The 15,592-nt window shown below is 38.9% G+C and overlaps 1 protein-coding gene across 2 annotated transcripts; it reads right to left on the bottom strand.

Annotated features, from left to right (window-relative positions):
• Positions 1-176: 176 nt before the first annotated feature.
• Positions 177-15,348, bottom strand: LOC144074676 (selenocysteine insertion sequence-binding protein 2-like). 2 transcript variants are annotated; one of them, XM_077601223.1, is made up of 16 exons: positions 15,137-15,348; positions 14,667-14,815; positions 10,360-10,432; positions 10,232-10,292; positions 9,182-9,435; positions 8,334-8,489; positions 7,349-7,435; positions 7,188-7,271; positions 6,016-6,136; positions 5,793-5,959; positions 5,627-5,726; positions 3,815-3,992; positions 3,520-3,740; positions 3,302-3,456; positions 2,018-2,159; positions 177-789 (listed from the first exon to the last, which is right to left on the bottom strand). In XM_077601223.1, the coding sequence occupies exons 1-16, from the start codon at positions 15,143-15,145 to the stop codon at positions 689-691; spliced, it is 2,058 nt and encodes a 685-aa protein (XP_077457349.1). In that variant the 5' UTR covers positions 15,146-15,348; the 3' UTR covers positions 177-688. The 2 variants fall into 2 exon arrangements, with proteins under 2 accessions (XP_077457349.1, XP_077457348.1); XM_077601222.1 differs by having other exon boundaries at positions 10,360-10,435; positions 15,137-15,346.
• Positions 15,349-15,592: the final 244 nt, after the last annotated feature.

Genomic DNA, 15,592 nt, shown 5'->3' on the forward strand with positions numbered 1-15,592 from the left:
GCATACAGACTAAAACATGTTGGTGCAAAAGCTTCACGTTTATGTTGTTGGCCATCTTGAGTGGCATGCCCTTTGTCCAAAAATAAAAAGACTTCAACGTTTGGTGAGGTTCAACTTTGAGGCACCAAGAAATTCGTTGCTGATTCATTGATGTGAACGATAGAAGGAACACACACTCATCCCAAAACCTATTTTATAATTAGATTCATTGAAAATAACTTTCTTATCCACAGATGAATTTTCTTCATTTTAAACAAGTAATAAATAAAAATCACAAAGTGTTGTCTGTTTTTGCAGTCACTTCAGGGAAAAACAATGTAATTTAGTTCAGCCACTGGTTTGGTCCAAGTGAAAATCATGTTAATGTAAAAACACTTATTAACGCAAAACAATGATAGAAAGATCAAAACACATTGGAAAAATTAAGTCTTATTGCCCAGATTGGAATTGTGATTAGTCGAGAAGGGCCAGGTCAAAGTTACTGATTTGTGAGAACTCGCGTCAAAAAATAAATTCTTGTTATTTGACTTGAAAGGACTTGTTCTAAGAATTAAGATTTGTTTTCTAGCAAAAGATTGTAGATTGAAAAATCTGAACGTGCCGCCAAAACATTCCTACATATCCTCAGAATTCAAGATAATGGCGAATGGTTCTGATATTTTTTCAGCTCAATGCGCAGTCGCCACTGTCAGCTCACCTCGTTTTCATCATTACATCCAGGGGACCATTCTTCAAAGTTTAGTGACATGTAGTTGGACTCATCCTCGAGTAGTTTCCTCCACAAGTTGCCTAGGAGATGAAATTTTAACACAATTTTAACCATTGACTGCGATAGAGTGATTTGGATATCGGAGTAGGGCTGGGCGATTTTAAAATCCGGGTTAAAAAAAAAAAATCTCTGTCATTAGTCGTAGAATATTTAACAACTATACGCAGACGCAAACTGAATGAAAATTACAAATATTGCGCATTAAAATAGAAAAACAAAATTTCTCCAAACGACTTAAAGCTGATACAATGGAAGACACTCCTCGCTTACGAAAATCATCATCACTTAGCAAACACATTCACACACAAAAGCTTTTGTAACATTCATAGACAAGAAATATAACTTAACACAGTGGGTTATTCATGCATTATCCTTTCTGCTTATTCTCACAAGAAGCGTCGGGGGTGCTGGAGCCTAGCCCAGCTAACTGAGGGCACTAGGCAGGGGATACCCTGAATTGCCAGCCAATCGCACGAACAGCCATTAATGCTTACACTGATAACTAGGGGCAATTTTGAGTGTTCAACCAGCCTACCATGCATGTTTTTGGAATGTGGGCAGAAACTAATAGTAAAATTTGCAATTTTATATTGAGACGCGAGCAATACGCAAACATTTTCGATACTACATTAAAAATATTTTTTAAATGTTATTTTGGATGGACGTCAAGTCATGTGGTTCTTAAAAACTAGATTAAAACTCTTTAAATTAGGGTTAGTGGTGAACGGGATGGCAGCGAATGAACATTCGTTTATTTGCTGCCAACCCTTCCACTGCAAATGGAATAGATGTCTAGTGCTATAAATGGCAACCAATGAGTTACTCTTCTGTACTTAAAAACCCTGTCTCATGTGAATCAAAGTTTTAATAATTCTACTTTTTTTCTGTTTTCATCGCAGATTTGCTATAAGTACCAGTTAAAAAACAACCATAGAAAAAACTTCCTTCTTTTGCTGCCAGCCAAATATCATTCATTACTATCATGAATAGTGCAAAATTCCATTCATCAATGTCAAAACATTTCTGATGACGCGTGGTTAAGCAAAAACAAATACTAACTAATGATACTTTTGCAATCATATGTCATACAGATACAAAATTTCAGTGTCAATACTTGTCGGTACTTTTGAAAACCCCACTTCATATGTGATTCAAAGCTTTAACTACCTTTTTTGCCACATCGCCCAGCCTCAAATCAAAGTACTGAAACACATTTCTTTAGATTTAAGCTTGCTTTAAAGTACGTACAGTATTCTGGCTCCTCGGCGCCAATGGAGCAATGTTCCAAAGAAACTTCAGTGTCGTCAATAGCTGGCTCAATGCTAGCCAGCATTTCCTCGTACGCCCTCCTGGCCTCGGAGGTTAACTCGATCATCTGGTGGTAGAAGTCCTGTGCAGTCCAAAAAGTAATTATCATAAAACATTTAAAACATGGAAACGTCCAAATGGTGCTTCACACGTTATCACGGGTCATGATTGGCAAAACCAAACAAACTCAAAAGCCACTTTAACCTTTTTGTGCAAAAATTGAGCAGTTTTTTTTCCGCCAACACAGAGGGGAATGAAATAACTCACTGGGTTGGTTCATTTGCTCAGTTAAAATAACTTGGGTATCTATCCCTGTCAATGGCTTGTACTGAGTTAAATATGATGCAAAATACAATGGGAAAAATACCAGAGACTTGCGTCTTGGCCAGAGTGCATTTCTGTTTTTATTCATTTTATGACAACGATGCAGGCAAAGTCTCTGACAACGATAATTTTATAACTCACACAAACTGATGCAATACGAACAAGCAATTGCAAAGCGACTTTGTCAGCTTATCTTACACTTAGAAAAAAATGTTTGTGACGTATTCTTAAGAGTTTTTTTGCCCTTTTATTTATGTATTTTATAAAGAAATGACTGGATTATGTCTTAGTCAAGTCCAATCTATCATTATTAATTATCAAGTCAAGGGTCAAAATCGTTGAATTTTACAACTTCTCGCGTATAAACCGCCCCCTGATTCACAATTTTCACAAAAGAAAATGGCAAAATGCAATGCATCTAGGCGCTGTATATATATATGATATTTGGCGTGCCCATTCTCCCTCTATTGCAGATACCATATGATCTGTCTTCCGGTTGCGAATTTCAGTGTAGATTTAGACATCATTGTGAACTTTTTAAAAAATATCCCTCATAAAAAAATCCAATGTAGTGAAGCCGCGAAAGTTGAAGCCGCGAAGTGAAGAAGGATCACAGTATTTGTTAGTCAATTTGTAAATATTAACATGAAGTGACAAAAATTGAGACTGAATAGTTTTATACTTGATTATTCAATGTATGGTCATTGGCGTTTTTGGCCTTCATAATATGGTCACAACATGTATGATGCATCTGGGTAAAGCCTGTTTACTAAGCTGGTGTAATTAAGTTAAAATTTCGTTAACGGACCGTTTTCAAATTTGCTTCAAATTCTGTAGGCGTCATTTTGACGTGATTTTCGGAGCCAAACTAAAGGCTGTAAACGTCACACCGTCACTGACCTGCGCCCCATCGTAGTTAAAAATCCCCACCAGGCTCACAGGCACCATCTTGTTGAGGCAGCGCCCCAGGGCCTTGCGGGAGAGCGCAAAGACGAACGGCACTTCCTGTTCACGGCATGTGTCGATGATGGTGCGGAGCGCTTCGTCCAGACCCCCTGAAATCACCAGAAATACGTGCAATGAGAAAAACGAAACTCCAGTTTGATTGCCAGTTCTACCTTTGGCCTGGACGCGCTCGCAGTTGGGTGAGATGATGACACACTTGACCTTGTGAAGCTTGAGATTCTTGAGGACCTCCCTCAGGCCCATGACCACACGACGCTTTATGCGGGCCTTCATGGGGTCCTTATGGTACAGGCGGTCCTGAAATCGGACCAGCTCCTTCAGCAGCGACGTCACGCACTGGTCCACGTCTTTGCTTAGCATCTGGCTGCAATACCTAAAACAAGTTCATAGTTGAAGTACATCATCAAAAGATGCTGCGGATAAGCTGCATTGCAGGTCTCTTCTTACTCTCTGAACTTCCTGCTGTGGATTTTGGGTCGATCTGGAGCCGAGACAGAAAGGTCCTGCTTTTCGGAAAGGTCCTGCTTCTCGGCAAGCAGCGCTTTGTCTGGCTCTTCGTTGCCCTCTCTGGCCATTTGAGTTTCCTGATAGTTGTCACTTCCCAAAAGAGCACCGGTATCCTCATCTGGGAGAAAATATGCAAATTAGGCTAGTGTCACCTCATTTCAATGGCTTCATAAATATTTTTTATTATTTTATTACATATCTTTTTTGCATACATGAACATTTATTTCATACAAAATTGCTATACTTTTTATAATTTTTTAAAAGGTTTCGTGCAGATCTGGACATTTTACGGCCCACGGGCCAGGTTAAACAATTCCATGAATATTTGCTTGGAATTACAAAAATAAAAGCTACAGTACAGTAATACCTTGAGATACGAGCTTAATGCGTTAATCAACGTTTCCCATAGAAATGAACTAAATACAAATGAATTTGTTCCCACCCTCTGAAAGAAAAACACCAAAAAACAGGACATTGCAATGGAAAACATTTTTCTTGGTTGTAATTAACCATCTAATAACAGAGTAACAAATAACTAGTGTTATGATGTTTAATACTAAAATGAGACATTATTCAGTACAACGCAGAAAGAAACTTATCGGATGCGGTAGTAACATAACATAATCTTTAAATTTAACATAAATGAACTTAGAATCTTAAACACACACTTAAGAGGTTTAATCTTACGTTACACTAAATTTACACCTTATTGTGCCATAACCCAGGCAAAGAGGTTAATGTATTCCACCATGGCTTTCGAGGCGAACTTCCTGCTTCTCCATACATATTGGCGAGCCTGCTGAATCACGCGTACAATACTCACGTTTTTCGATAATTTTGTGCTTAAAATGGGCTGTCATCATACGCCTTTTCGTCGCACTACTCTTCATTGCACCGGCTTGCTTTGGACCAATTGTTTTTCCCTTAATTCTGCACTGACTAATGCAAAAAAAATACAAACGGAAAAAATGCAACGCTCCGCCCAGTGCTCGTAGATATCTTTGCACGAGGGAGATGCAGCGAGAAAGACAGTGCACTGAAATAATAAGCAGCCCTCAAGTCTCAGCCACCTAGCTGTTTTGTATGCTCGTATCTCAAAATTTGTCTCGGATCTCAAGGCAAATATTTGGAATTTTGTTCAGATCTCAAATTCCTCGTATGTTGGGGCACTCGTATGTCAAGGTCAAAAGTAATTGACTTATTTCAACGTAGAAATAAAAACCGGAGTAGATTTATTGTGTGTAATATATTATTTTACATTGACCACATAGTTCCATTATATGTACTACTTAACTCACTTTCATTGACGGCGATCGACATCTACCGTATTTACTCGCATATACGCTGCTTTTGTCGGCAAAAAAATGATGACTGAATCGAGGGTAGGGCTAATATGCGCATAAAAATACGACATGCAAAAAAACTGCAACTTGACGGCGCTGTGACTCGATGACGTCAAGACAAAAATGGCCGCTGCGTCGGCGCGTGACGTCAGGACATAAGCGAATTCGGCCGATACTTTCATTTATTTCAAAATAGAGAAAAGATAAACAAATAAAACGCTAAACAAAATTTATTTTGACATATATGAATGAAATTCAAGAAAAAAAATTGGGAATCAGGGCGGCGACTTATACACGAGAAATTGTAAAAATCCAAAATTTCAAGGCAATTTTCATGGTGCGTGCGGCTTATGTGAGTAAATATGGTAAATCTATTTGAGCTGATTGATGCTGAAAAGATGACACTGACCTGTCAAATTGGCGTTATCCGTGGGATCATTTTGTGGTATCGTGGCCCTCTCATCCAGTAAACGTTGCTGCTTCCTCTCCTCCCTTTCTTTGAGGATGACCTGAAGATGGGAATTTAAGCGTGCATTCCACCAATAGAGGACGGTAATCCTATTATGGCTTCAAACCTTTTTGAGAGCAGTGGGTTTCTTGGTTTTTGGAACTTCCCTTTGCTTGCCTTTCTTGACCATGGGGCTGGTGGAGTCCAGTGGATTGTGAGCAATTTTATCCTGCTGCTTGTGCACCTTTTTCTGGCCTGCCATTTGCTTGTGGATGATAGGAAGTCCTCCACCAACTAGGTGGAAAATTGACATTCACCGCGGAAAGCGACGCGAGTGATTGACTACGCACCTGAGATGACGGTCTGCTTGATTTTTTGAGAATGTTGCGTGTTTTCCAGGACTGACAGCATGTTCCCAATGTCCAGCTGCACCAGAGCTTTGCTTTTCTTACCGGATGTCTTCTCGCTTCTCTGGGTGTTATTCAAATGTCAGGAATACTTATTTACATTGGTTAATTGGCTTGACTTACAAGTGCCCAAAACTTTTTATTTCCAAAATTATTCCCCCCTTGGTATATTTTTTTCTTTATTTTTTTAAACATTTATCTCAACATTAGATATTACATATTCATTCATTCATTTTCACTTATTCTCAAAAGGGTTATTTTTGTTAACATTTTTATTCACAGTTCCCAAATTACAATAATTTTTAAACAATAAGCCACTACCTCTTTCTCCCCAATTGAACCCAAGGGCTTTGTATCTAGATGTACATGGACCACCAAATATGACAGCCAATCACACTATTTTTTAATTACCAGACTGAGTTGCCACAAATGTTAAATGCCTTAAGTAGCGCTGCAACCGAAACCTAACCATTGTAAACGGAAGCAACACAGGAGGTTTTTTTTTTTGCTCAAATGTGACCTCAAAATATTTACTAATACTTGTGAGTGGCTTTGTCTTTTAAGACTGTGGTATATTAAGTTAACAAAGTTGAATTAATTAATATTGATTGTTGAAGGAATAGTGTTATGTGGGTATTCTGTGCTCTTAAATTAAATTTTCTCTCATCTCCAACATGTAGTTTTCGCTATATTTTGAATGAGGTTGGAGACATCTTAAGGCTGATTGATGTTGCAACTTTAACATATGTAATGTCATCAATGTAGTAAGTCGGGGTGCGTCTGCTGACCAAAATGAGCGTTGCAGGAACTGGTCTACTTATGGCCATACTGACGATATAGATATGAAATGTTGATACCAAATTTTATATTGTTTTGCCAATATATATTGTCATACCGTACAGCAGCACTGAGAGAACATTCTCAAATGCAGTTAACTCACCACCCTTAGCTAGTGATAGCGTTACAAATTTCTGTGTGTATCCAGGCATGGAGTAAATGTACCCTTTGCTAGTAATAGTGTTCCAAAAGCTCAATTTTTAAGTCATCTAGTTAACATTTTTAAAAATTTCGACAAACAGCTGTTTTTACTATGGGAGAAGAGAATCCTCTTTTACCTGTCCTTTCATTGCCGCCTCTGGAAGTGGTGTCTTAGCAGTGTTCTTTCCTATGCTTGTTTCCATTTCATCTTGATGCTTTTCCTTCAAAAGAAAAAACTTGTTTTGCCCCCTCACAAAATTGAAGATATAACATGACAGAATATTTTCTTGGACCTCACTTTATTGCCTCTTTCAGTCTTCATGCAGCTTGTCAATTGTTCAGCCCGATTTCCAGCTGGAGCCAAACCTGGAAACTCTTCTTCATCCTGAAGCAAATTTGGACAAAAATTCTCATCCCATCTCATTTTCTGAACCGCATTAGCCTCATTAGGGTCGCAAGGGGTGCTGGAGCCTATCCCAGCTGACTCTGGGCCAGAGGCGGGCAACACCCTGAATCGGTGGCCAGCCGATCACAGGGCACAAGGAGACTGACAACCATGCATACTCACACTGTGAAATAATCTTGAAAGTAATCAAATAATGTTTCAATCTATGACATCTATGACATCACCTTCAATCCGTGTCATGCCCATGTCATTGAAACCATCCACATCACAACCATCGGTTTCAAAACCATGCATCTTTGTAATAGGGTATGTCCTTTGTTTTTATGTTTATATGTAGCCTTTAACATCATCAGTATCACCACCATTATCGGTGTCACTGTCGCACTGCATCTTTGTAACAGGGAATTTGTATGTCCCTTGTCATAGAGACTTTGTATGTCATGAAATCTTACCCCAAGTAAAATATTTTCTGTAAGAGGAGAGTGATCGGACCCTCCTGCAGAAGCTTCAAAATCTCACTCATCTGTCTCAGTGTGCTTTACTTGTGTTTGATCTTGTGAATGTTCATAGTGGATCGGACACACACCCATACCTAGGGGCAATTTAGAGTGTCCAATCAGCCTACCATGCATGTTTTTGTAATGTGGGAGGAAACCGAAGTACCCGGAGGAAACCCACGCAGGCCAGGGAGAACATGCAAACTCCACACAGGTGGACATCTCCTGGATTTGAACCCAGGACCCCAGAGGTTTGAGGCCGACACGCTAACCACTCGCACCACCGGGCCGCCCTAGTAATTCTAGTAATGGACAAAAATACTCAAAAATATTTTAACCCGCCAGGTCCAAAAAGGCAATTGATTTAAAACGACATCCACCTCAAATTTTGGCGGTTCCTGCTGGACCTTGGACTCTTGCAGCTCTACTGTGGTGCTCAGGACCACCTCTTTTCCCTTCTTCTTTTTCCTTCGCTTTTTCTTCCCCCCTGCAGTTCCCTCATTCTCTTCCAGCTCCCGTGTGGCCATTTTCTCCATCTGGGAAGAGAGATAAATTCATATGGCCTTACTGCAACACAGAATGAAATATCTATATGTTAGGAGGCAAAATTCTGATGAGAACTGAGCACTGAAACATCACCATCCACTACTCAGGTTAAATAATCAGCATTTTAAATTTCTGGTTATTTTAAATCATTCACTGCCAGCCCAGATATGTGTCTATTTAAACAGTAGCTGCAGTAGTAATCATTAAAAGAAGACAAAATCCATATTTAAAAAAACATGAAACACAGTCAATAGCAACTAATGGATTAAAAGTCACAGTGTTGGAATTCAATACGTTTATGTCCCAAAAATTAATTTAAATTAATTTAAACAGTCGATTGTAGTAGATATTTGACCTGTTTCAAGTAGAAAAGACTACAATTATCTACTTTTTTTAGCATTTAGTGTGACATTCACTTTAGGTTTGATTTTCGGGATACAAATCATGATTATAGGTAGCTAGAAATCAAAACTCTTATCACATCAAGCTCATCATTTGTCCATATCGTCTAGGCATAATTTTAATGTTGCCTCAAATACAGAGTGGCATTCAAATTTCAGAGAAATATGTTCAAGGGCACAAAACAGGCCTTGGCTTCACATCAATTTAATGAGATATAATGTAATTTTGGTGGTGCAGCTAATGAGCGTGTGCTTCATAATGCATAATTGAGGGTACAAACCAGGACACAGTCATTGCTCATCTTCTCCTGGAGGTTTTTTATGGGCGCCTGAGAGGCCACATCAGCCCATGATGTTACAGCAGGATGGCTTACAAGGCTCACGAGGGTGTGGCTTTCAACATGACGAGGATCAGGGACGCTCCTGCACAAAGAGTCGCCGTCCAGCTGCGGGAAGTCTGACATTTTCACCTCATACTGGGTCAAATCAGCATGAGGTGGCTTAGATGCCCTCGCTGATTTGGAGCCTTGGAAACCTGACAACCAATCGCTAGTTACAGCAACTGTTCCAAAAAATATTGTTATATTTGCTTTTAAAATTTCTCAAAAAAGATCAACTATGTAGTTAAGAAAGGTCAATTTAACCAATACAAGGTGAAACAGAAAAGGGAAAAACACTCAAAATCTAAAAAAATATAGGGTATACAGAGGGTAGGAACAGCTTTGTATCTCCTGAAATGTGACACAAGGCTCACAATTGTCTCACAACATAGAGATAGAATATTTATCTAAAAATCTCATCTCATTTTCTTCTTACTTCATACCAAGGAGTTTCCCAATTTCATGCAAATGTTATGAAAACATTGCAAAAACATAAAACATGTTAACTTGGGTTGAATTGGGTTAGGTTTATCCAACTTTACTTTGGGTGGGGGGTTCTATATAGTTGGCATGACCTGAGGTAAATTTAAAAAAAATCTTTTCTTTTTGTGAGGCTGAAAATTGTCTCCTTGCCAATGGTGATGATGTTTTCAGTTGATTATTTTATTGAATTTTGGTTTGAAGCCAACTGTATAAAATCAAGACGCCTGTCAAAATTCTCTTTGTCTCGTCAAATTATACTTTTGTCGTAATAATGCAACTTCTTTTCTTGTAACATTTTCCCCGATTCTTGTAAGATTTCTTTCCATATAATATGAGTTCATGCTTGTCGTCGTGTTATTTTTTTTCCACCTCGTTTGCCCCTAAAATTGCATTTTTTGTACCTTCTCTCAAGCGTTAAAAGGTCAATTTGGCATGCAATATAACAGAAAGCAAAAACACTGGCATTACCTTTTCTCTGTACGTCTGAGTTTTTGCCCACGGTACTGCTTTGTGCACAGAGGTCATTATTCTGTGGAGGTGGAAATGAATTTGAATTGTCAGCTCTTAGGGAATTTTTCAGTGTTTCGACGACTCACCTTTGCTCTCCAGGGCAAGTCACTACCATGAACGTTTGAGGGATGGGTCTGCTCGGGACCTGCCCCCGACTGCCTGCTTTGATATAAAATGGAGACACAAACAATATTTATGAATTAATCGTGAATGTTTTAACCCTTTCACTGCTATTGACAGCGATAGACAATCAATCCATTTGAACTGGGAGGGATAGCCCCCGTATGTTCATTCACTGCCATCTCTCCTAACCCCTAACCCTAACACGTCAATGGCAAAAAAAAGTTAACCCTTTTATTTAGAACTTATGATTTTTGTTTCTGAAATATTTTAATTATCTTTGTAGAAAACATGGGTCTCGAACTTGAGGCCAGCAAGACAATATTTTACTTCCCACATTTGACATCTTACCTTACACATATTTTGTAATGGACATTAAAAAATACTGAATATAAATAATTTGAAATGAAATGAATGAATTACTAGGGCGGCCCGGTAGAGCCAGTGGTTAGCGCATCAGCCTCACAGCTCTGGGTTCAAATCCAGGCTACGTCCATCTGTGTGGAGTTTGCATGTTCTCCCCGGGCACTGCGTGGATTTCCTCCGGGTACTCTGGTTTCCTCCCACATTCTCAAAACATGCATGGTAGGCTGATTGGACACTGTAAATTACCCCTAGGTATGGGTGTGAGTGTGCATGGTTGTCCGTCTCCTCGTGCCCTGCGATCGGTTGGCTACCGATTCAGTGCGTCCCCCGCCTCTGGCCCGGAGTCAGCTGGGATAGGCTCCAGCACCCCCCGCAACCCTAATGAGGATAAAGCAGTTCAGAAAATGAGATGAAATGAATGTATTAATAGAAGTACAGTGGTACCTCGAGATGCGAGCTTAATTCGTTCCGGGACTGAGCTCGTATGTCGATTTTCTCGTAACTCAAACGAACGTTTCCCATTGAAATGAACTAAAAACAAATTAATTCGTTCCAACCCTCTGAAAAAAAAGGATATTGGATTGGAAAAAATGTTTTATTTGTTCTAATACTTTTTGCACGGCAACCCGCTCCATAAAATAACATAAACATATTTAAATGAACTTGGATTACGATGCAGACACTCAAAAATAAATTTAATCTAACCTTACACTAAACTTAATTCTAATTCTGTTTTACATTTTTATACCTTTCTTCTCCCAGCCGGGTTGGCTCCGTTTGCCCCGCCTCCACCCTGAGTTTCAGATGCAACCTATATGGTACTTTGCTTTTATATTCCCTTCAAAATATCCCGAAAATTATGCACACAAATGTCCTCACAATAGGATGACGCATGACCACTTGCCAACGAGTAGTATGTATATAATAACTCTCGTATTAGCGATCGCCTTGCCCGAGATTCGCAATGATTAAAGGGGAAAAAAAACACTGAAAAAATGCAACGCTCCGCCCAGTACTCGCAGAGACATTACAAGAGGGAGTTGCGACCAGAGAGACATTACACGAGGGAGTTGCGGGGAGAGAAACAGTGCCCATGATGTTCTTATGAGCAGCCTCTCGCGTCCGCTGTCTGCTCGTTAATCAAAATTTGTCTCGTATCTCAAGATAAATATTTGCCCGAAACTTTACTCATCTCAAATTTCTCGTATGTCGAGGTACCACTGTATTCATTTTCTGAAAAAATATTAGAGTAATAAGTTAAAAAGTATAAATTTCACTTTTTTAAAAAGCCAGCAGTAATAAATGTATTCAAAATAAAAAGCTTAACACTTCCAAAAATATAACACATTTTGTAATACATTTGCAACAACGAATCGATTAAATTGAGTAAAACAGTGAATATCTAATTTATATCGATGTATAACGAGTTGCTTATTTATAAGAATAAAGAAGTACCGTAATTACTCGAATATAACGCGCACTCGAAAATAACACGCAGGTAATTTTGGGCCAAAAAAATCTGGAAAAACGCAGTACTCGAATATAGTGCGCACCTAAAATTTCCCGCTGACGAAAATCAGAAATCTTACCTTTTTTTCTTCGTTTCACGATTGTTTTGTTCAAAACCGGATAGAGAAATCTTCAGGTACGAGCGTGTCGAGTGTCGTGCAGTTGGTGGAGTTATGCGTTTGAATTTTAGGGCAATAGATGATACACAGAGTGGACAAACATATCATGTAGACATGTTATGTTGCAATACCTTTTAGACTTCCTTGAACATTGACTACATTTCAATTGACAATACCATGTTTTAATTCAAATATCTATTGTCATTCTCAAACAAGAAAAGGAACATACAAATTGAATAAATAAATGATTTGAAGATATGCACAATGGAAAAGACTATCACATGTAACAAGGGAATGTACTGCCACCCGCTGGACATATTTCTAAATACAAGTACGTACTACACTACAATGTAGTTTTCTACTTTCCAGCTTATTAATGCAGGATTGTGATGTTTGTGAGGCTTGACGATCTTTAATATGCGTGTATTTTGAATTCAAAGTTGGAAATTGCACAATGTCCGTGCGTCAAAGTGAGTTTGACAATGCTTTTTTCGATCGAAAATTTGTAATTTATTTTAGTTATTGATTATAACACGCACCCCCAACTATTGGAATTAATTACATAGCAAAAATATGCGTGTTATATTCGAGTAATTACGGTATGCATTTAGGTAGACGTGAAGACCTGTGGTCGTCGAACCAATACTCATGTTGAGGTCCAATAAGCAAATCATGCAATAGATGAAAGCTTCAATGCTAAATTGTCTTGTAATATGTCATTTCGCTAAACTACCATATCTATTCGAGTATAACGCGCATCCATAATTTGTGAATAAAAAATGGTATAATTTTGTTTTTTAGTTTTTCTCAGCTTATACCAAGGATTGCACTAGTACTATTATATTGTGCATGATTAAAATAATGCTGACATAAGGCCATAAGTTTTCATCTCAGCGCCATTTTATAGAGTTAGAGTAACCCGAATTGCAGGCATTAGCACTTATTTCTTTGTTTTACATGTAATATTATTCTGCGAGAATTTTAATGTTTGATATCCAATTCCTCAATGAATCAATTTAGTTCATCGATTACCTAAATAATTGATAACGACAGCCCTACTATGTCCATTACTGAATTTTGGACGGCTGAATTGAAAAAAAAGGCACAACAGTGCCCAAGATACATATTTACGAGCTATTTAGGTCAGGATTTATGATTATTAGGACCCTCTCTCTTTCTGCATCTCTACTTTTGAATTTTCAGCTCTTTAATAATTGAGGTCCAGTAATACCTTGACATACAAGTGCCCCAACATACAAGCAATTTGAGATACGAGTAAAATTCCGAGCAGATATTTGCCTTGAGATATGAGGCAGATTTTGAGATACAAGCATACGAGACAGCCAGGTGGCCCAGACGGGAGAGGTTGCTTATGATTTGAGCGCACTGTCTTTCTCACCGCATCGCCCTCGTGCAAAGATATCTACGAGCACCGGGCGGATCGTTGCATTTTTCCATTTTTTTTTTGAGTTAGTCAGTGCAGAATTAAGGGGAAAACAATGGGTCCAAAGCAAGCCGGTGCAATGAAGGGTAGTGCGAAGAAAAGGCGTATGATGACAATCAATATTAAGCACGAAATAATGGAAAAACCTTAGAGTAGTGTTCACGTGACTGAACTGGCTCGCCAATATGTATGGAGAAGCAGGAAGTTCGCCTCGAAAGCCGCGGTGGAATACATGAACCTCTTTGCCTTGGTTACTGCACAAGAAGGTTTAAATTTAGTGTAACATAAGATTAAAACTTTCTTAAGTGTGTGTGTATAAGAATCTAAGTTCATTTAAGTGCAATTTAAATGTTTAAATGTGTTATGTTACGAGCGCATCCGTCGAGTGTCTGTCTCTCGATTTCTCTTTCTATCTCTCTCTCCCCCCTCCGCGCACTCCGCATTGTACTGAATAATGTCTCATTTTAGTATAAAACATCACAACCAATAGTTATTCGTTACTCTGTTTGTAGATGGTGAATTAGAACCAATAAAAAATGTTTTCCCATTGTAATACCCTGTTTTTTGGTGTTTTTTCTTTGAGGGTGGGAACGAATGAATTTGTATTTAGTTCATTTCTATGGGAAACCTTGATTTGAGATACGAGTAAATGGACATATGAGCTCGGTGCCTGAACGTATTAAACTCGTATCTCAAGGTATGACTGTAATGGCATGAACATGGCAACGCTGCTTGTGTATGGAACTATGCAGGCCGACATGAACCACGTAACCACCCCGCGGCGAGATCAAACTTTGTTTCAACGCTCTTTCTACGAGGCTTTGGGTATGCCTACCCTCTTGACTGCTTCGGGTGTTTGTTTGGGAGGATCACAAGACGATTCGAGTGGTCGGGAGGCCCGTTGGAGCGGTCGCCTTGTTGCCCAGCTAACTCGCCTCTCCTCCCCGGGAGCCAGGTGGACTCAGCAGGTGTCACTCGCTTCTCCTGGAGGAGGAAAATTGAACGCACCCATTAAAAGAAATAGCAATACTTTAAATGCATCTGAATTAAATTGGCAGTTATTTTATCATACATAACCAAGTATTATCATTCATCTCTTTTTATCGAACAAGCCTTAAAGTTTCAAACTTTATTGAAAAGGCTGCGACTCCACTTAACCACACTACACATTTAATTACACATAAATTCGGGTTTTTTTCCTTCTGTAAAAAACTTTTATATTAGTTTTGATTTTTTTTCCTTCCAAAAGTTAGCAATGCCACAGCTAGCTATAAGGTTAGCCCACTGGCTCCGCCGTATTTTCACCGTTTTCATCTTTGAATTTTCTTCTTTTTCTTTTCTTCACGTCAGTATGTAATCCCTCAGAGTGCGCCCAGGTGTTGTCATCGTCCTCGTAATTGGAATTATGATATCCGCTCGGCAAAGAGCAACCAAAACGAAGTGGTTGGACTATTGTGTTTAGGGTTGACAGATCGTAATGACAGTCTTCTTCTTTTGTGCTTAATGGAGGATTCCAAGTATCAGATGCATTCCGCCATCTAACGTCCAAAAAGTATATTGCGCATCCATGTCTCCACTTTTACATTTTACACCACACGGTGTCCAAAATGTTTGACCCCATTTTGTAGGCCAATAATTTTGACAATTATCGTTGGAATGACCTCAATTTTTCACAGGTTGTGTAGAAACGTTTCAAAATGTTGTGTGTAACGTTTAGCATTTCTATCCTTTTCAGGTCTGTTCACGTCAAAAGAAAAGGCA

This window comes from Stigmatopora argus, chromosome 5 (assembly GCF_051989625.1).
Source record: "Stigmatopora argus isolate UIUO_Sarg chromosome 5, RoL_Sarg_1.0, whole genome shotgun sequence".
Classification (NCBI taxonomy): Eukaryota; Metazoa; Chordata; class Actinopteri; order Syngnathiformes; family Syngnathidae; genus Stigmatopora; species Stigmatopora argus.